The following is a 21,230-nucleotide window of genomic DNA, read 5'->3' as shown; positions in this document are numbered from 1 at the left end:
CTACCTCAGCAAAAATGATACCATGCATCCTAGAGGATATTTGAGAGTATTTTGAGTTGCATTTTTATGTGCTAACCATCGTTTTAAAATATGAAAGTTTTAAAGATGTGCAAATACATGGAAATGTGCAATATTTGAAATTGTATTCCTGCTCTTTGGGTCTGACTATGCAGTGGATTGAAGAACCGGTTCCGTTTGTTTTCAAGAGGATCACTTCTCTTCTGTATTAACATGTAAAAAAATATCACATGCATTCAGTTCACAAATGTGACCAATAGTACAACAGCTATGCCAAATAAATAAATAAATAAATAAATAAATGTGATCATGTCAGCCTATGTGGCAAATAGTACTATTCATGTGAACAACTGTCCATTCCATTCCATTTACATTTCTTTGTTCTCTATTGCTTGCCAGTGTATTTTGAAAGCTTGGCTGAATAGCAGGGGGCCTGCCTTCTCATGGCTGCATCTTCAAGGGACTGACTGTGCCATATCATGGGCTGCCTTAATTGGAATGAAAATCACATGTCAAGGTCAAGCCAAGTGAGTCATGGCAATTACAGGCAGCTTCCATGTATTATTAAAAATCCAATTTGAAGTTTGTCTTTTAAAGGCTGAAGGGACAATTTATGTAGAAAATATTTTACCAAGTGTTAAGCTATTCCAATTGTAGGATATAAACCAGAGCGTGAGACAGGCAGAGGCTATTTTTGGTACTAAAAACTTAATAGTCTAAGCAGTTAAATAATATGCACTACTGGTCTCTGATGGAAAACTCTCTCTTAAATTCCTTGACATGTCCAGTTATGGAGACAGAGTCCCAGATATTGCTAAACTGGGTATATGAGCAAGTGACATTCTCTACTCAGCCATGGAAACGCACTGGGTGACCTTGGATAAGTCACATTCTCTCAGCTTTAGAAGAAGCCAATGGCAAATCTCCATTGAATACCAGCAAATCTTACCAAAAATGCACCATAAGTCAGTCAATTTGAAAGCATAAAACAACCACCATATCCCTCACCATTGCCAATACTGTCTTGGACTGATGGGAGCTGCAGGTAAACAATATCTGAAGGACTAGTATTAATTACATTTTAGTATTAGTGCTGATTGTAAATGATTCAGAAAATTACACTAGACACAACTGAATGTAGCATTTGCCTATAAAGTGGGCAGGTGGGCTAGGGTTTAATTTTAATGCTACATGAGCTACAGTGGAAAGGAGGATACAATCCTTCGTTGCCTCACATTTTGCTACAATTTGCCTCTCTATCCTCCTTTCTGGCTTGGCTATGATACTAGCAGTGAACAAGACTGAAAATGCCTAAGGCAATGGACTTAGGATGGACCAGCAGGGAAATGTTCAGCTTCCCCTTACTGTAAGCCTCCCTGTAAGTTCTTTGGTTATAGGGCAAAATATAAACATTTTAATAAAATATTAAACAAATCAATTCTGTCTCTTTTTTTGACACAATGAATGTTATTATTACAATTTCTTTCATATGTTAGAAAATTTGAATAAACTTTATTCAATAATATAATTTTAATCCAATTTCTATTCAAATTATGAGATGCAAAAATAAAATCATAAAAAAATATTGTAAAATCAAAACAGTAGCAAAATGGATGTCGAGTTTCCATCAGGGAAGCTGTAGTCTAGACAAACTCTTATGATACCACGTGCAATCTGGTTATTTTCAACATAATCCTAAAGTGGACCACCAGTCTTCCAATTATTCCAAAGGGTTAGTTCTCTTCATTATAGATTTCAGCAGTTTCCCAAATTTCCTCATCAGGAGCATGAAAAACTGGTAATGTCTGGGACACAGATGCTTCCTTGCTTTGATCTCCAGGTAATCCATTCTGTCCTGTTAACTGGTTGGGCAAACTATGAGAGCTGTTAGTTTCACTAGGCCTGTCTGTCAATACCTCTTGCACAGCTTGAGAAGTCTGTCCAGTCTCTAAATGTGCTGTTAATTCAGTCTGCAAATGGAGTCCAAAGATATCATTTCGGAGGATATAGCGAATACATTGAAGAATTACATTTCTTTCATGCCGTATGTCCTTTGCTAACAGCTAGGAGGAAAGGAAGAGAAAGTATGAGAAACATTTGTGCTAACATTCGGAGAACTATAGCAAAAGAACTGCATATCTGGTTGAATGACTGTAGGACATGAGTTAGCAACTGCAGCATACTTCAACTTTTGCCTCCAGAAACCTGTGGCAGCTCACCTCACCCCATTTTTGGCCTCTAACTGCTACTGGAAAACACTCACTATGCACCTTCAGAGTACCTTTTGGAGTTTGGAGCTATCTGGGTGTTCTTTCCACAAAAATTCAAAGAGCATCTATCAAATGAGAAAGGATTTCATTTTTAAGCAACTTGATTTGAAGAAAAACCTGAACCCTCATCAGCTGAGTGGTGCTCTATACAATACTATGAGCTCCTAATTTGGGGTCTAAGGCCAAAAGAAGAGGCTTCTGGACATTCTTGGGGGGGGTGACATTCAGATGATGCATGCCCTCAAGGTGGGCAGAAGCTGCTCCAACACTATGATCCTTTAGACCTGATCAAAAAGATGCTAGAACAGGGTTCCTGTTAGCAGCTGGCTTGGGACTGTGTTAGCAGCCCAATTTGGAAGCAGGCCGTGTGGTTGCTGCTGTCCTGGCACAAGTATGGTCAAAGCTGCTTCTGGCCACTCCTGGTGGGCCATCTGCTTCGCCCCTAAGTCTCCTTTGCTAGAATGAAAGTTCTGTGTTGCATTCTGTTTTGATTTCCTCTGGTTTAGTATTTTACTCTTATCTGTATTTTATTTTTAAACAAAGAGAATTGATGGCAAAGCCCATCTGAAGAAACTTGCCAAGAAAGCTCAGCCTTAGAGAAAGGCAAAGGCAACCTCCCCCCCTGAATGAATCTTGCCAAGAAAACCTCATGACAGGGACGTCTTAGGGTCATCATAAGCTGGAAGTGACTTGAAGGCACACAACAACACAAATAATATTACACGTGACATTTAATTTCACGGTAATAGCTGCCCCAGCAGAAAACTTTATTAACAAAATTAAACTGAAATGTAAGACACAAGGAGACATGTTTATGTCCTAAAGCAGTTACTTCAAACCTGACCCCCTTCAGATGTTTAGGATAACAGCTTCTATCATCCCAAATCAGAACAGTCACTTACATGGCTGGCTGGGATGAGAGATGCCATTATCCAGTAGGTCTGGAGGGTGTTTGTTTGGTAAAGTTGATATTCCAGACTAAAATGGCTATGTCTTTGAAGTTTAACTTCTACACAGTTTTTAGAAATAATGTGGGGAGAATTAATATAAGAACAATTTACCTTAAACATTTTACTCATTAATCTAAAACAAACTATTCCAAAACCCAATTTCCCCTAATTTTCTGGGAAAATAAGGCCTCGGGGGGATGTAAACAATTTCTCCCAAATTTTCTGGGTTCCCCTCCCTCTCCTTGGGCTTCACGTCTCTCAAGTCAAAAAAAAAAAAATTAAAAACCATGTACATGAGCAGATTTAGATTAAATCAGGTCCACATAGTCATTAGTAAAAAGGCTATTCACTGAGAAGATCAAAACATCTGATTTTCCACAACAAACTCCTTCTCTGCCAGAGACTTCTTGGAACATTAACTCAAAATGATGAACTAAAGCTACAGAAGCTTCAGCGTAAAATGGTAACAATCATATGAAGTTTTTTTTAAAAAAACGGAAATCGAAGGCATTTTACCATTTCCAGGAGAGTTGGACGGCGCTTTGGTATTACGGAAAATGCTTTCTTCTGTCTGTTTCGACCTCGGATTTGTACTGTGCGTGGATCAGGTCTTCTCGATGTGGCATCTATATGATTAACAGCTTCTTTGCTGCTTGTGTCTTCTAAGCCTTGAGGGATGTTTGAAGACTGAGGCATACATCTGAGGATTGCTTGGTTTTCATCAAGTCCTTTTACTGCAGTGTTGATGGGCTCTTTATAAGATAAAAATACAGTGATAAATCTAGGGACTTATCAAATTAAGCAACTGATTAATGCACAAGACAGATATGAAATGAAGTAAGTCAGAGCTATGAAAGGATATTCAGTGTAAAGACCATTATCGAAAATAAATTATTTGCGATACATGAGCCAAGGTACAATTCAGATTTTTAAAAAGAGTAAAATGCAGACTCTGCATTTAAAAGTAATTTTATTAATTATTTAAAAGGCTATGAATAACATAAGTCAAGGATATAAGTGATGATCCATGTCTCCTATAATTCCAATTTTGTCAGCTTTACTCTTAACCCCTTCTAAACAATTCTGTTTAAATCACACAGCTAGAAACCATAAACGAACATGCATGTATATAAAGCCTTTCTTTAGTCAAGATGTTACATATGGTTGTGTATTTTTGTTTTCTGCATTTTTGTCAAAGATCAAAATCCTTTATCATATATAGACAATTAATAAACATTCCATATATTTGATGTAAAATCTAGTTCCTGGTATAGAATGAATTCTTGACATCCCCAGTAAAAAACAAAAAAATGGATCACCATGCATGCCTAATTGACATTACTTCAGTTAAAGGTTGAATTTTATACTGCTTATATTGCCAGTTTGGCATGTTTATTTGAACAATTTCCACCTGCTCCACTGAAGACCTCTTCTATTGTGTGAATAAAAATTAGATTTTTCCACTGGGGAGAAATAAATTAACCCCAGTTTTAAGGCATTGACTATGTCTACACATAATGCTAATTAGGAAAATTTCAAAATTCTATTATTGTTCCCAAGAAAGCAAGTACAAAGTCTGACTGATCACATCTGGTTCCCCCAGCAAATGAAGCAAAACTAACTAGAAACAAGCAGCAGAGAAGAATCTATCAATGGCCTGTTACAGACTGCCAAAATAAAGCTGCTTCGGGTCTCTTTGGAGGTATGCTATTTAAATGATGCATGGGTCCTAAGAGTCCGGAGGTCGCGCCAAAGCCACACTCCATTCCTAAGCACTGGAGTGCAGCTTTGGTGCAGCTTTCGGATTCTTAGGATGCATTCATCATTTAAACAGCATACCTCCAAAGAGACCCAAAGCAGCTTTATTTTGGCAGTCTGTAACAGGCCAATATGGCTGAACTTGTTAATCTTCTCATAATCCACTGCTATAGCTAGGTTTCGTGTTGGCTTCCAGATCCAGAATTATTAGAAGAGTGGCAAGCCTATTTCAATTCTTGTAAGCTCCTGGTTAGTTAAGCAACTTCCTCTTGTATCATTAGCTAAGTGGCTGTGATCAGGCAGTGTGAACTAGCATGCTTGTTTATGAACTAACCCAAGTTTCTTAAGAATTCTGTCTCAACATTTTGTGAATATGCAAATATTAACACTTTCTATTCTAATACTGTTCTATAAATGCATAAAGAAGAATCAGCTTCTACTGGGACTTTCATCTCTCTAGTCATTGCATAAAATACTTTTAAAATTTTAGATTTTTTCCCTTATATGGCAGTTTTCTTATTTTTAAAGTTTTTTTAGACAAGGTAAATCAGAATTTACTTGTCATCCAATTTGCCCATTATGCCAGCCCATGGATAAGGAAAATTAACTATGGTTTGGCATGATACCTGAAATAACTGCAACAGGTACACATGGCTTATGCACTTGTTAATCAGCCAATAAGCACAAAAAAATCACCTAAGAAAAAAACATTATCACTTGAGCCAGAGGTAGGCAACAAGAATTTGAACATGTGATTCCACCATCAACCATAGTTCATCTGTGGCAACACCCAAATTTGATCAGGTCCAATGTCTCCTCAAAATTCAAAGGTAGGTAAGAAATGTAGAGTCTTAACTTACCATCTTGATCATTTTCACTTTCTGACAAACTGCCATAGCTGGCTACCAGGGAGCTCAAAGCTGAAGTGACTTGCTTTGGAATTACACTAATTCCCAGGGTTGCATCTTTTTCATTTCCTGCTTCTTTGTCTGAATCTAGGAAGAGACAAGATCACACTTTCTACGCAAAGAGAATCAACAAGCAGTTCTAGCCTGCGCTGGGCTGATACAGCCCTAATCTTCTTAGCCTTTTAAGGTTACTAGCCCCAACACAGGTATCTCCAGCCATGTTACACTACTCAAATCTACATAGTGATTTGCACTGTAACATTCTAAAACACTAGTTTATTGGGGGGGGGGGGGAATCTCTTTATATAGATTGTGTGCTGATGCTGAGTTTTCACAGCATAGAAAATAAACAGTGCTTGAGATAAGCAAGCTTTTGCTCTATTGGGATTTTATATATGCTTACTTATTTCAAACTTAAAACCCTCAGGCTGTGATAAACTACTCAAATGATAAAATCCTTCTCTTTTTCAATTACAAAGCAAAAATGTTTTGATCTCCTGCATGAGGAAAACACTCCTTCCCCCACAGATATCCATGCCATAGACAAGATGATCTCAGGATTTATCTGGAATTAAGGTCCAAAACACACTGCAGAAGTAATCCAGTCTGAGACTGCTTTAACTGCCCTGGCTCAATGGTAGGAAATTCTAGGAACTGTAGTTTTGTGAGACATTTAGCCCTCTGTGTCAGAGAGTTCTGTTGCCACAAGTACAGTTCTCAGGATGCCCTAGCACTGGGCCAGGACAGTTAAAGCAGTCTCAAACTGGATTGCTTCTGCAATGTGTTTTGGACCTAAGATTCTCTAGAGAACTTTTAGAACAATGAAGGCTAAAATAATTTTAAGGACCATAAACATAGAGAGAAGAGCCTGGAAATTTTTTGATTTTCAATGAGCAACATGATCACCAATGAGGAAAGAACATAAGAATATAACTTCAACATGTAAAATACAATATAATAACTGAGTTGCAGAAGAAATTGTTAAAAGATGGGCAATCTATAATTTTATGCATGTAAATGCAGGTGTGAAATGCTACCAAAATCTAGACTACCATTCTGTATTAATCCAGACACGATAATTTCTACAAGATGTTTAACACGCAGCAAAGTCCATTCACTATAGCTAAAAACATGGCACACATGACATTCACCAACATGTGCTTCACATGGACACAAGCAACAAAAATGCTTGGCTATAGCTCTAGCCACTTCACACTTTTCATGTCAGGGGCATGAAAAATCCACTCCAGCTCTTAGTTCACCCTTTAAAGGTAGTATCTAAGGTGCTGAAGCTTATCCCCGAAATAGATTCAGAACTCTGGAGAGAATCTTTAAATTTTGGACAAACTTATGGAGAAGACAATGTCCCCATTGGCATGTAAACCACTAATTGCTAGTGCTCTACATATGTTTTTACTGGTACACTTATGCCCCTATATGCATGCTCTTGTGCATAGCTATCTGCCTGCTCTGCCCATGCTACCTGCTGCCCTCTTGTATCGGGTGGCTGGGGGCAGCGGCAGCAGCAGATCACATTGCAGCAATTTCTTTACAGAATCCTCTTGCCTAGTGACTCAAATACTTTAGGCCCCATACAGACAGACCAAAATAAAGCTGCTTTGGGTCACTTTGGAGGTATACTGTTTAAATTATGCATGCATCCTAAGAGTCTGGAAGCTGCACCAAAGCATCATTTAAACAGCATACTTCCAAAGTGACCTGAAGCAGCTTTATTTTGGACTGTCTGTATGGGGCCTTAGTTAGGAAGATTCTGTGGAAGGAAGCACTCCAGGAGGTCTGCAGGATTCCCCTCTTCATCATTCTATGGAACCTCACTGAGTGTAGTAATTACAAAATAAACCTGACCTGACTGTCCTCTACCACCCAGAGCACTAGAATTGAATGAGGGTTGATGCCAACCTTAAAGACAGCAGCAGGGGCTTGTGTTAGTGAGGTGGATTTGACTTCCCCTCTTTCATAAGCAGACTCATGACCCTCTCAAGCAAAACATTTCTTTTTATATGGCAGGTACGGAGCCTCACTTCCATCTCTACAGCCACCACTCCATTTTCCCTCATAAGTACTTCACTATCATGTTATTTCTTACTCCACTATAAACTGAAACTAAAATCAAGGAACTGTCTTACCAGGATCATTACTGGCCAAAATACTAAGGGGATCAACATCTCTCAGAGAAGGGTCTGCGTCTCCAGCAGGCTCTCGTTTAACTTCCTTCTCAGTTCCATGGCTCTCTACACCATTTGCAGAAGCGTGCAAGAGGAGATCCTTATCATGAGACATATTCCTGGATTTGTTCCAGAAGCGATTTGTTCTCTTTCTTGCTTTTCCTTGTTGCCTAGAAGTTTCACAGTGAGGTGGTTTCCACATTCCCTTCATTTTGCTGAAAGAGAAAGTTGGATAAATATTTGCAACATTTCCTGTCTAAATTGTGGTATGGCTTCAGAGCCATTTGCAGTAATTGCTGGATGAGGTAGTCCCGTTTTACAGAGTTGTTACAGTATTATACAGCCAGCAGTGTGTGCTCATGCTGATGGTCAAGGCTAATTCCATGCAGGGTAAATGGGTCAGCTTGCAACCATTTTGCCACTGCAAACATTATACCCCAGAATTGGGTCAAGATTCCCAAATGCTTGGGCCAGGAACTCAGTGGAGACAACTGGAAATTCCCTCAAAATTGACCTGAAGCCCTTAATGAATAAATTTTTAAAAGGGGGGGGGGTATTTCTTCTTATAAAAATGAAAGAGAAGCAGCCATCCTTGCTAATACAATTATATTCCAAGAAGTATGCCCAACTTACCCAAACTCCAGTGTTCTAAGTACCTCTCCACGTTGCTCCTTTTGCATTTGTACTGTTTTCTTCTTTTTGATATTTTCCAAAGTAGGAAAATTTCTAGAGCAATGTAACAGAAAGGCTTATTACTAATATAACTGAAGCAACATTATGTCCTACAGACCTCATCGCATTTGCCCTCACAGTCAATCACAATATTCCTCTGAAGGATGTCAAAAAGCAGAGCAAAACTTCCCAGTATGAAGCTTGGAAGATCCTGCTATTGTTTTCAACATTGGGGACTGCTGGCAATACTGAGCCAATGTTCATCTACCAAGAGAGTGTAATGAACAGACTAGGACAGGTGTTCTCAACCTGTGGGTTGCGACCCCTTTGGGGATTGAACGACCCTTTCCCAGGGGTCGCCTAAGACCATTGTAAAAAACATATTTCCGATGGTCTTAGGAACCAACCAAGGAATTTTATGGTTGGGGGTCACCACAACATGAGGAACTGTATTAAAGGGTCGCGGAATTAGGAAGGTTGAGAAGCACTGGACTAGGAGGACTGTGGGAATCACTTTCTCTGCAGTCACTTTAGGAATAAATCTCATTAATGACCTCTTAACTGTGGGTTAAGAGATCACCCCCAGCATGTGGGTACTGGATCATCCTTCTTCACAACAAGAGTTTTCTGTTGGCAAAAAATGTTATGATCTAGTAGAGTCAATCCTCAACTGTGGTATAATGAGTGAGCTTGCTTTACCATTTAGTGACAAGACATAAATCAAACCAGATAACATCTACAAATGGAAATATGATTTTCAGACTGAACAAACATTGGCCTCAACAAAAAGTCTTCTGGTCCCATAACAATACAATGTAAAATTATATTTATTTATTCACATTTATATGACCCCTTTCTCCTAGTGTGGGACCCAAAGCAACATCCATAGAGAATCAGTTAAAAGGCTGATAATTTTTAAAAACAGTTTAAAAAACCCTTTATCAACATAAAATCATTTTAAAAACCATACAATAAATAAATAAATAAATAAATAAAACACACAACACACCTTCCCTCTCAAGCACGGTTCATGTCCTCTTTACCCAGCTTTAAAACTGAGTTTAAGATCATTCTGTTCAGGGGAGCATTCCCAGACATTAGTGTTTGTTATTTGATGTTTATTTTAATTGGTTGTTTATATATTTTTGTTGAATGATATTGTGTATTAATTTTGTATTATATTCCATTCTATATTCCACAGAATGTATGCCACTGGCCAGTCCATTTCATTTTATTTTATTCTGTTCTAATTTATGTACAGCGCTGTGTAAACCTACAGTGCTTTATAAATAAAGTTTAATGCAAGCCTGCCTTGGTGGCCGGACTAAGAGAAAGCATTCACTTCTACAGTGGGTCCTTGTTATCCACTGGGGTTTGGTTCCAGGATCTCCTGTGGATAACAAAATCTGTGCATGCTCAAGTTCCATTAAGTTTAGTAAAATGGTGTCCCTTATATAAAATGGCAAAATCAAGGTTTGCATTTTGAAATTTGTATATTTTTAAAAATATTTTCAAGCTTGAAGGATGCTTGAATTCATGGATAAAATCCGTGGATAAGGAGGGCCGACTATACATCTTAGAGTTCTGGCAGGTTCATATAGGGAGATACAGGTCTTTCAAATAATCGGGACCTAAACTGTATAGGGCTTCATAGGTCATAACTAGGATGTACAAAGTAAACTTAAAAAGCAAAGATCGAAAAATAAAGACTGAACTGTTATGGTAATAACAATCAGCAAGAAAAATAGTAGTGAAAGAGGCACAGAACCATGACATACAACTTGAAAAAACAAAGCAGTAAGAACGATAGTGTCTGACCCAGTCCAATTCTAAGTGAAGTAATTATACGCAGTGTGGAAAACAATGGGATATAGAGACCTGTTTCTCTTGCTTCCCACAAAAATGTATATGAACAAATGTTCACAATACTGACAGGTAAAGAAAGGCCTGCATATATCTCTTATCTTTCTATCCTGCCACTCTGCCAAGAGGCATGGGGCTTTACTGAAAAGAGATGGGGGAAATGAATAAGAATATGAGAAGTGTCTGCAGGCTCCCATTCTCCATAGTGCCTGAACAGCCTGGTATGGTGTCTCAAAAAATGTACTAAGAAGAACGGGAGTATGGCTGTGCTTTATGGGGATCCTTCCATGTGTGGATACCAAACCCACAACTCAATGGGATGGAGTTCAAAGTGTTTTCTGAAATAAAATGGAAATAAAAAGAAGTATGGAACATCAGAAAGCATTCCTGTCTACAGAATGACCACAGACATGTAGAGGTGGGTAGGTGGGAAGGATCATAGAAGGAACTTCCAGAAAAGCTCCTATTCCCTCTCATAACCCTCACATGCATTTACTCACTTAGGAGATAACAAACTAGATTTTGTCTCTCCACTATGCCAGAAACCTACTGTGTGACTTTGGGAAAGTCACACTCTCTCAGCCTAAGAGGAAGGAAATGGTCAACCATCTCTAAATAAATTTTGTCAAGAAAACCTAGGATAGGATTGCCATTAGTCAAAGCCTGTGCTGGCCAAATGGTTGTAATAAAGTTATTATTATTATTATTATTAGTCAAAGCCAAATTGAAGGCACAATAATAACCATCAGCTCACTTTCTTCTTTCCTCCCTCCATTTTGCAATTTCTTCTGGAGTGTCCAATTTGATTCTTTTGGCACCAGGCGAATGCATCTAAGGAGAAGGAGGAAGAAGTAGAATATGAAGCAACCCATCTTAAAACACAATGAAATAAGGGTGCAAATCATCTTTAAAACAACTTTAAAAGACAGACTATCTTAGCCAAGCATGGACAACTTGTGGCACTCTAGATGCTTCTGGTCTTCAACTCCTCTCAGTCTAAGTTAGCATAATCAATGGTGAGGACTTGTGAGAGCTGCAGGCCTACATACGTTGGGCCACAGTTGCACAGCCTAAAAGAAACTCCATTCCAATTGTGTTTTTAAAATTAAAATATTCATATCTTGTGCTTTATCACAAAATATCACAGGGCAGCATTTTGTCCTCCTGGGCTTGCCGTACGCGTAAGCTTAAAGCCGTGTATGGCAAGCCTGTGTATGGTGTGGACATGCTGTATGAGGGCTCTGTTCCCCAATAAATTAGTTTAACTAGCCAGGTGGTGAAGCTTTTTGTAAAATGGAAATTGGATTCTTCGCCCTCCCCTTATAACCCATAGAAATGCCACAAAGATGATGTGCAACAAGAGAAATTGAATTGAGGAAACACAAGTCACAGTGATTTGAAGCTGAACTGGGGAATACATACATTTTTCCAATGGATCTGAACCAGTTTTTCATGTGCACTGAAACTACAGCCATCTTCTGTACACTAAAAAGAAAAAGAGACCACTTTTAAAACTGAATTATCTTTACGGGCATAATTAGCTAAAAACTGGTCAGGAAAACAAGTTACCATTAGTTTTGTGCTTCCTTCCTCTTGTGAAATCATATTCTCTCTGTCTCTTCTGCTCCTCCTCTACCCACTTACATCCTCAAATATTGATGCCACTGGACAATCCCCTCTGGTTTTTCAGTGGGCCTGCATTAACCATACAAGTGAGTGACTAGGAGTTTTGTGACAGCAAGTGATGGGCTCTCCTTCACTGGAAGTTTATTAAGCAGAGGTGGCCATCTGTCAGTGGTAGGTTAGCTTTGGATTTACTGTATAGCCAGGGCATACACAAGAGAACGATTTAAATTCTCTAATTCTGTGAATCCAAATTTGAATCCTGGCAACATTATATTATACTGAAAACTGCTTAAGTATATTTCAGCATTTCAAATAATACTGTGCAGGTACAAATCCATTATCACATCCAATCTAATCTCACAGTCCTTTTTTTTTTTAGAATTAAACAGAGATATTGTTCATAAGAGAGAAGGAATTTAATATAACAAAATGTGTTCTTTCCTTTCCTTTGAGCTATATAAAATAGGCTCGAGCATGCACGGAATTTGCTTTATGTGGGGAGTCTGGAAAAGATTCCCCATGTAAAGCAAGGGCGCACTGTACAGGTGTTCCAAAATTTATACCCAATTCTTCAGCCCTAAAGGCTATCAGAGCAGCTTATTATTTTTAATTAGACGGTTCCCTGCCCTCAGGCTTACAATCTAAAAAGGACAAGGGAATGGTGGTGGAGAAGGGGATCAGGTGCAGTACTTCTCTTCCACTGATATATGTCCAAAATCCCAAACACTTCCAGCCTTGAGCATTTCATAAAGGTGACTCAACCTGTATATGCTTTAAGTTCCCATAACAGCATGACTGAAACAGCCATTAAGCAACCAATAACAGCATGACTGAAACACTGTGATTATTACACTGCACAACTGGCAAATTTCCCCTACCACTAGAACATACCTGTCTGTGCTGAGAGATATGTTCCTCATATTTCTCCTTGTTTTTAAAACCACGATCACATGTATCACAATAATGAGTGAAAATAGGTTCTTTTTTCTTCTTGTTCTACAAAACAGAGAAGGCAGACATGAATTATGACCATTGACATTGGCATTTCTTTGAGCATCAAAGTAGTTCTTCCAGGAATCATCCTCTTATTGTGCCAGATCTGCCACTAGGTACTGAGCAAAATACTTGTCAACCATTTTGCAAACACACACACAAAATTGTATTTAAACTTTCATTCCAACATCAAAGCATTTTATCACAGAACTAGGCAGCATAGCCTTAGGGTTGAATGTGGTCCTTAGCCCAATTTTAAAAGCTCTTTGTAAGCTGTCAGTTTAGACCTCTAACAAAATGATTTGACAATCCCATAGCAAACTAATGGGTAGGAACAGAATAAAATGAGTTATGAAGAGACACATAATAATAGAAAAGGTAGCCCTGTTCAGAAATGATATGTTGAACAACAGCTATTCCTGAGAAAATGAGACTCTCTCTGTGATTAGTTTATCATCACAAAAATGAGCCTTGAAGTGAAGTGCTTCATATGTGTTCTCCAGTAGATCTGCAATGAGACTGGAATGTTTGGATGACATTCATGATTAACCATAGCCTATTATTTTATTCAAATCAGATAAACTATCATTAATCTGAAATTTTGAACAGTGCGATGCGGCAGCTAAAAAAAGCCAATGCAATTTTAGGTTGCATCAATAAAAGTATAGTGTCTAGATCAAGGGAAGTAATAGTGCCACTCTATTCTGCTTGGGTCAGGACCCACCTGGAATATTGTGTCCAGTTCTGGGCATCACAATTCAAAAAGGACATTGAAAAACTGGAGCGTGTCCAAAGGAGGGTGACTAAAATGGTGAAGGGCCTGGAAATCATGCCGTAAGAGGAACGACTTAGGGAGCTGGGGATGTTTAGCCTGAATAAGAGACAGTTAAGAGGTGATATGATAGCCCTGTTTAAATATTTGAAGGGATGGCAGAATAGGGTTGGACTGGATGGCCCTTGTGGTCTCTTCCAACTCTACAATTCTATTATTCTATGAATGCTTCCGACCTTTTTGTATCCATGTGAGACAGGAAAGGAGGGGGAGGTGCACCAAACATGACTGGGCCACTTTAATTCTGCATTACAGACAAAGAACTCAATTTGAAGACCATTTGCCCAAGAACCAGCAAAGGCTATTTCTGTTGTGAAGTCATAGGCATTCATGGCTGGCATCCATAGCTTTTTGTGGGTTTTTTGGGCTATGTGGCCATGTTCTAGAAGAGTTTATTCCTGATTTTTCATCAGAATATGAGACAGTATGTATACACACACACACACACACTCTTCCATTGGTAGTATACTCTGAAGATGCCAGCCACAGATGCTGGCGAAACGTCAGGAATAAACTCTTCTAGAACATGGCGACATAGCCCAAAAACCCCACAAAAAACATATTTATATTGCTTAAACTATAAGTGCTTGGCATTGTCACAGGGAATACAGTGGACCCTTGTTATACGCTGGGGTTTGGTTCCAGGATCCCCCGTGTATAACAAAATCCGTGTATGCTCAAGTCCCATTAAATATAATGACATAGCAAAATGGTGTCCCTAATAAAAAATGAAAAATCAAGGTTTGATATTTGAAATTTAAACTTTTTTTGAACATTTTCAAACCGTGTATGCTTGAATCTGTGTATAAGAAATCCGTGTATAAGAAGGACCGACTGTATATTGCAAATGGGAAATATTTTAAACAAACAGGGATGAAATACTAGGGAGCTTCATACTGTATATTTATAAACATGTGTGCTTCATATTTTAAAAATGTTTATTGCTATAGTCACCAGTGGTATACATCAGAGGTGGATAGACTTAAGGCTTGCAGGACCCACTCCATTTTTTTATGAACTCTCTGACCTAGAACATCCGACAAATAGTACAGAAGATATAAACCTAAATCCAACTGTTAGTCCAAAGTTGATAAGCCAAAATGTATCTATGTATATTAATTGAAAGGACCTACTCTAGGTGGAAGGAATTGGATTTAGACTATACATATAGATTAAGGAATTCTACATTTAGGAATTTGTAGGGTCAGAGTTGAAGGAATTTGACGTCCTTGTACACAGAAGTCCATATCTAATTGGTCCAAATTTTCATTTCAGCAGTATACTTTAAGGTGGGTGGAATAAATCTGATATTGCTTTTGTTAGACAACATCAAGTCAGAAATGCTTGCTGATCTACTGCAAATCATCTGCACACTCATCAGTAGAACCAGAAAAAACAAACCATTCTCTACCTGCACTTCAATCTTGAATCAAAGTATAATATTTTGTTCTTGAAATCACATTTCTCTCATTTTTTAACAATAAAAGTTACAAATGACAGAAAAACCAATATTCCATCTGAGTCATAAGGTTCTAAACTGTGTCTGTTGTTAGTAACAGACTCAATGGGCATGAAAAGAAGATCATTTTTTGTTTTGCCATATAGGAATATGGCCTTGTTTATGCTTCTCTGGGTTTAAACTTTCTAAAGGTAATCAGTAACAGAATGGATGAAGGCAAACAAATTGAAACGTAATGCAGACTAGATAGAGGTGCTGCTAGTCAGTTAGAAGGCAGATCAGAAAATAGGGATTCAGCCTGTGCTGGATGGGATTACACTCCTGAAGACACAGTCTGTCTGAGTGTACTCCTTGATTCAGCCCTGAGCCTGGCGACTAGGGTACCAATGTGATGAGGAGTGTATTTAACAGTTAAAACTAGCACACCAACTACACCTGTTCCTCCATCATGGTGCTTTAGTTATACTGTAATGTGCTATACAAAAGTCCTCAGAAACTTCAGTTAGCCTAAACAACTGCAGCCAGAGTAATAACTGGCGCTGCTGGCCACAGGGAGCATTTTACCCTCTTGCTGCAACAGCACCACTGGCTGTTTCTGGAGTCAAAGTATTGGTTATGAATTATAAACATCTCCACAGCTCAGGTCCAGGTTATCTAGAAGACCACATAGGCATACCTCAGTTAACAAAGCAACTCCTTTTTATGGCTGCTGACTCTCCCCATTTTTTAAAATCCTTGGTCTCTCTCTAGCTGAAAGGGTTTTTAAAGCACAATTGACATTAGGGGGAGATGGTGAAGAAGGGCTCAAGAAACAGACTTTTGATGTCAGACTGCAGCAGCACATCTGCAGTAAACAATGCAACAGTTTGAGCTGATAAAGAATGAGATTTTGCTCTATCTGATCCTCCTGTAGCTGTGTGTGCCTGGCTACAATAGGCAAGGTAAACAACAACTGTCTCCAGATTCCTTTACAGAGCATGCGGGAACACAAAACAGAGAGAAAAGGGGAGAACAAAACAGTGAGTCTGCCTCACTACCTCCCCTACACACCCAAGTATGTTAAACAAGCATAGATCTGTAAGTTTGGCCAATAAAATGAAAATAATAAAAAGAATGGAATCTGGTGAAAGAAAGAAAAACCATCCCTGGATGCATTATAGAAGAAGAAATGTCAAAATATTGTTTGCTTATGTGGGGCTTACTTTACTTGATTGTTTCATTTCACGTGTGCGTACAGTTAGTTTTGAATAAAAAGTATGCTGAAACATGTTAAACTGCTCTTCTGTTTTGGGGTGCAGGAACCTATTTCCTTTCTTTTGATGTTACTTCTGCCACTGGTACCAAATTTTCTGTTAAAGATATCATGCCCAGGAGCACATACACAGTACTTTATTAATTGAGGTATACATATATATTCATATATTAGCCTGTTGTTGTTGTTTGACTTCAAGTTGTTTCTGATTAAGGCGAACCTATCATGGGGTTTTCTTGGCAAGATTAGTTCAGAGGTTTGTCACTGCCTCCTCTGAGGCTGAAAGAATGCAACTTGCCCAAGGTCACCCAGTGGATTTCATTGCCGAGGGAGGAAATCGAACCCTGATCTCCAGAACCACTGTCCAACACGCTACAGCGTGCTCTAAGATTTTCAGAGAAATCTGTAATGTATCTAGGGATGGCCTTTTCTTTAGCACAACATGAAGACAGAAGAAGGTCTTCTGCCATGTTCCCAGGCTTTGGAACTTCCTCCCTGCCCCTTCTGCTGACAAGTGAAAACCTTTCTATTTCAACAGATTTTAGAAACTGAGTTCAAGGACTAATAGTGTGCAGTTTTACTGACTTTTATCTCTTTCAATGTACAATTGGCTTTCCGTTTTTGCGGGGGATCTGTTCCAGACCCGCCCCCCCCCCTGCAAAAATGAAGGCTTGCACATATTCAAGTCCCATAGGCTTGAATGGGGTGCATGCCCATGTGTGTGCCAGTGCATGCACACAGGGCACACGCCCCATTAAAAATACTGGAGGTCACCCCTCTGCAGATTTTCAAGGTTGCAGATCCAGATCTGCAAGTTAGGAGGGGCGATTGTGGTTTTAGTTTTATACCTACATCAATTGCACTTTAACAATGACTTCCTATATGTTTTAAAATAATGTCTTGCAAGTGCTTCTAACTATATATATATATATATATATATATATATTAAATCTAAGCTGCCTCAAATCCTAGTTTTGGGGAAGTATAAGATTTAAATGAATAATTTACAATCACCAGCAACAACACCACCACCACAAATAATGACTGCCACATACATACAAACCTCCAATTTACAACTAAATACCTTCCGTTTATAATTCCTGCCTTGACCAGTTTCAGCATGTTGCGCTCCAGTTTGTAATCCATTCTGTCGTTCCTGCCATTCTTCATCAAAATGGCAATTTCTCCCTTCAATTAAAAAAAAAATACAGGTTTTGAGATGAAAGAATTTGTTTATTTCAAAAGGAAAAATACTCAAAATACCAGTTTTGACCATGAATGCCAATCTTTCTGCAGAAACTATCTCTATATAGATCCTCTCTCTGACCTTTTAGTACAGATAATCATCTAAGAACAACAATTTAATTCAGTTTTAAGAACTAGTATCTAAAGGGTAAGTCCAGTTGTTATGCCTAACTAGAGCAGATCCATTGAATCAATGAAAAATCCTAACAATTATGTGAAATTTTATTAATTCTATAGATCTACTCTAACTGAGACTAACAACTAAAATTGCACATCTTTTTTTTTTGTTTTTTATTTATATACCGCTATTCCAAAGATCATAGCGGTGAACAGCAAGTAAGCTAATTAGCAAGTAAGCTAATTTGCCCCCAACAGTCTGGGTACTCATTTTAGCTCCCTCCTCGGAAGGATGCAAGCCTGAGTCGAGCTTGGGCCCTTTTGCTGGTCTTGAACTCGCAACCTTGTGGTTTTGAGTGAATGGCTGCAGTACAGGCATTTAACCACTGCGCCACTGTTTTTATCTTCCCTCTTCACGTTTCTTCACTTTTGTTGTGTGTTAGATTGTAAATCTGTGTGCAGGGATGGTCTTTGTGCTTACACTGGGACTGAGAAACAACAGATCAAGAGAATGCAAATAATAATAATAATAATAATAATAATAATAATACTTTACTGGTTTCTTTGACTTCCACCTAGGTAGCTATAATTTTCATTCTGAATGAACATTGCCATCAATATACCTAGCAACTTTTATGGCCATATCATATTGCATATTGTTGTTGTTGTGTGCATGCATGCAAGTTGTTTCCAGCTTATGGGGACCCTAAGGCATAGCTGTCATGGGACTTTCTTGGCAAAGTTTATTTAGAGGAGGCTTGCCACTGTCTTTCAGTGAGGCTGAGAGTGTGCGGCTTGCCCAGTGGGTTTCATGCCAAGCGGGGAACCGAACCCTGGCCTCCACAGTTGTAGGACAACATTCAAACCACTATGCCATGCTGGCTCTCATCATATTGCATACTGTGACCAAACTCTAATGGTTACACGCAATTTGAGTTTAACTGAATCAATGGGCACTTAGAAGTTCAATAACTACAGACAGTCTATTAATTCAATGTGCCTATTCCATTTTTATTTAGGCCCCTGCAACAGACTGAAAAGCAGAGGTTATCGGTTCTTTTCTGTGAACAGTAGCATGAATAAAGTGTACTAACATTTATCTTTAAGTATAGTATAAAAAACAGAGATTTGCACTACAGAAATAACAAATTTCAAGATACAAGAAAATGCCCTCATCTCTAAAAAGCCAAAGGAAGGCATAGTCTACAAAGGTGGAGGTAGGTTCAAGCAACTAGTTTCTGCTTTCTAGAAAAGCTAACTAAAAACTGTGACTTTCAAGGCTTTCACAGTGGCATTTATAGTTTTCTGTTTGTTTTTGGGGCTATGTGGCTCTGTTCTGGAATTATTTGTTCCTGCATCTGTGGCTGGCATCTTCAGAGAGTGGTAACATGGAAGTGTGTGGAGTATATATTTATACTTCTGTGACCCTTGATTGGGAGAAAGTGATTTATGTGTTAATCTGTGTGTTGGTCTGTTGTTGAAACACTGAAAGTAAACAAAGTTTGGCCGCCACTCCTGAAAAACACCAACATATGTGGATGAACACCACCCACAGACAATGGATTGCTAATTAAATAGACAAACATACCCTCCCACATACGTTCCCACCGTGAGACCTTGCCATTCAACAACAGACCAACACACAGATTGACATGTAAATCACTTCCTCCCTACCAAGGGTCACACAGTGTGTGTATATATATATGTGTGTGTGTGTGTGTATACTGTATATATATATATATATATATATATATACACACACACACACACACACACCACTCACTTCCATGTCAGCATTCTCTGAAGATGTTGGGGAAACATAAGGAACAAATTCTTCCAAACATGGTCACATAGCCTGAAAGAAACTCACAGGAAACTAGCTAAAAACCTATTGAGCGGTTCACAAAACTAATAAGTTCTCGAACAGTGGTATGACAGACGCAGCCCAACACATGTTCTTGAACTGCAAGTCCCAGTAACTCTAGTCAGCGCAGCCAATGAGGACTGCTAGAAGTTGCAATAGAGTGGCACTGTTACTTCCCTTGATCTAGACACTATACTTCGATTGATGCAGCCTTGAATTGCATTGGACTTTTTAGCTGCCGCATCGCACTGTTGACTCATGTTCAACTTGTAATCTACTTGGGCTCCTAGATCTCTTTCACATGTAGTCTCCTTAAGTCAAGTGTCCCCCATCTTTTATCTATGCATCCACCCTTACATTTCTCTGTGTTGAAATTCATTTTATCATCTTTGGCCCAGCTTTCTAGTCTATTCAGGTCATTTTGAATCTTGATCCTGTCCTCTGGGGTATTAGCTATTCCTCCTAATTTGGTGTCATCTGCAAATTTGATAAGTATGCTCCCAGTTCTGTCATCCAGGTCATTGATAAAGATGTTGAATAGCACTGGGCCCAGGACAGAGCCCTGTGGGACCCCACTGGTCACTTCTCTCCAGGATGAAAAGGAGCCATTGTTGAGCACCCTTTGGGTTCGGCCGGTCAACCAATTACAGATCCATTTAACAGTTCCTTTGTCTAGCCCACATTTTACAAGCTTGTTTGCAAGAATGTCATGGGAAACCTTGTCAAAGGCCTTACTGAAATCAAGATATACTATATCCACAGCATTCCCTTCATCTAACAAGCTGGTAATTTTATCAAAGAAAGAGATCAGATTTGTCTGGCATGACTTGTTTCTCTGAAACCCATCTTGACTCTTTGTGATGATGGCATTGCCTTCTAGATGTTCACAGACTCTCTCCTGTGGGACCCAATGCTGAAGAGCGCAAGCTGAAGGAGTGTGGCTTCTTGCCCAAGGAAGGCTGAGCTGGGATGCCACCCTCTGTTACCCTGGGCTCCTGGGAGGAAGGCTGGGCTGTACCTGGAGGCTGAGGGGGGGCCCAGGACCAAGGCCCTGGAGGAGGAGGAGGAGGAGGCGGCCATTGCCCTGGAGAGCCCCAGCCTGGGAAGGGCGAAGGCAGCACAGACGGAGGAGGAGGAGGATACCATGCAGCCGAGAAGTCCATGCCTTGGGACAAAATGGAGGCGAGCGCGCATGCGCACTGAAGAAAGCGAAGCCA

At 39.2% G+C, this 21,230-nt stretch overlaps 1 protein-coding gene across 1 annotated transcript; it reads right to left on the bottom strand.

The window, feature by feature from the left end:
* Positions 1–1,503: 1,503 nt before the first annotated feature.
* Positions 1,504–21,176, bottom strand: NUFIP1 (nuclear FMR1 interacting protein 1). Its single transcript, XM_089508376.1, has 10 exons — positions 21,032–21,176; positions 17,872–17,975; positions 13,143–13,247; positions 12,048–12,110; positions 11,380–11,456; positions 8,724–8,816; positions 8,052–8,305; positions 5,857–5,991; positions 3,755–3,990; positions 1,504–2,081 (listed from the first exon to the last, which is right to left on the bottom strand). The coding sequence occupies exons 1-10, from the start codon at positions 21,174–21,176 to the stop codon at positions 1,752–1,754; spliced, it is 1,542 nt and encodes a 513-aa protein (XP_089364502.1). The 3' UTR covers positions 1,504–1,751.
* Positions 21,177–21,230: the final 54 nt, after the last annotated feature.

Source organism: Sceloporus occidentalis, unplaced genomic scaffold (genome assembly GCF_023333645.1).
Source record: "Sceloporus occidentalis isolate IW3139 unplaced genomic scaffold, rSceOcc1.0.p SCAF_2, whole genome shotgun sequence".
NCBI classification, from domain to species: Eukaryota; Metazoa; Chordata; class Lepidosauria; order Squamata; family Phrynosomatidae; genus Sceloporus; species Sceloporus occidentalis.
The sequence above is the reverse complement of the archived record's forward strand: the minus strand, read 5'-3'. Positions and strand labels throughout refer to the sequence as shown.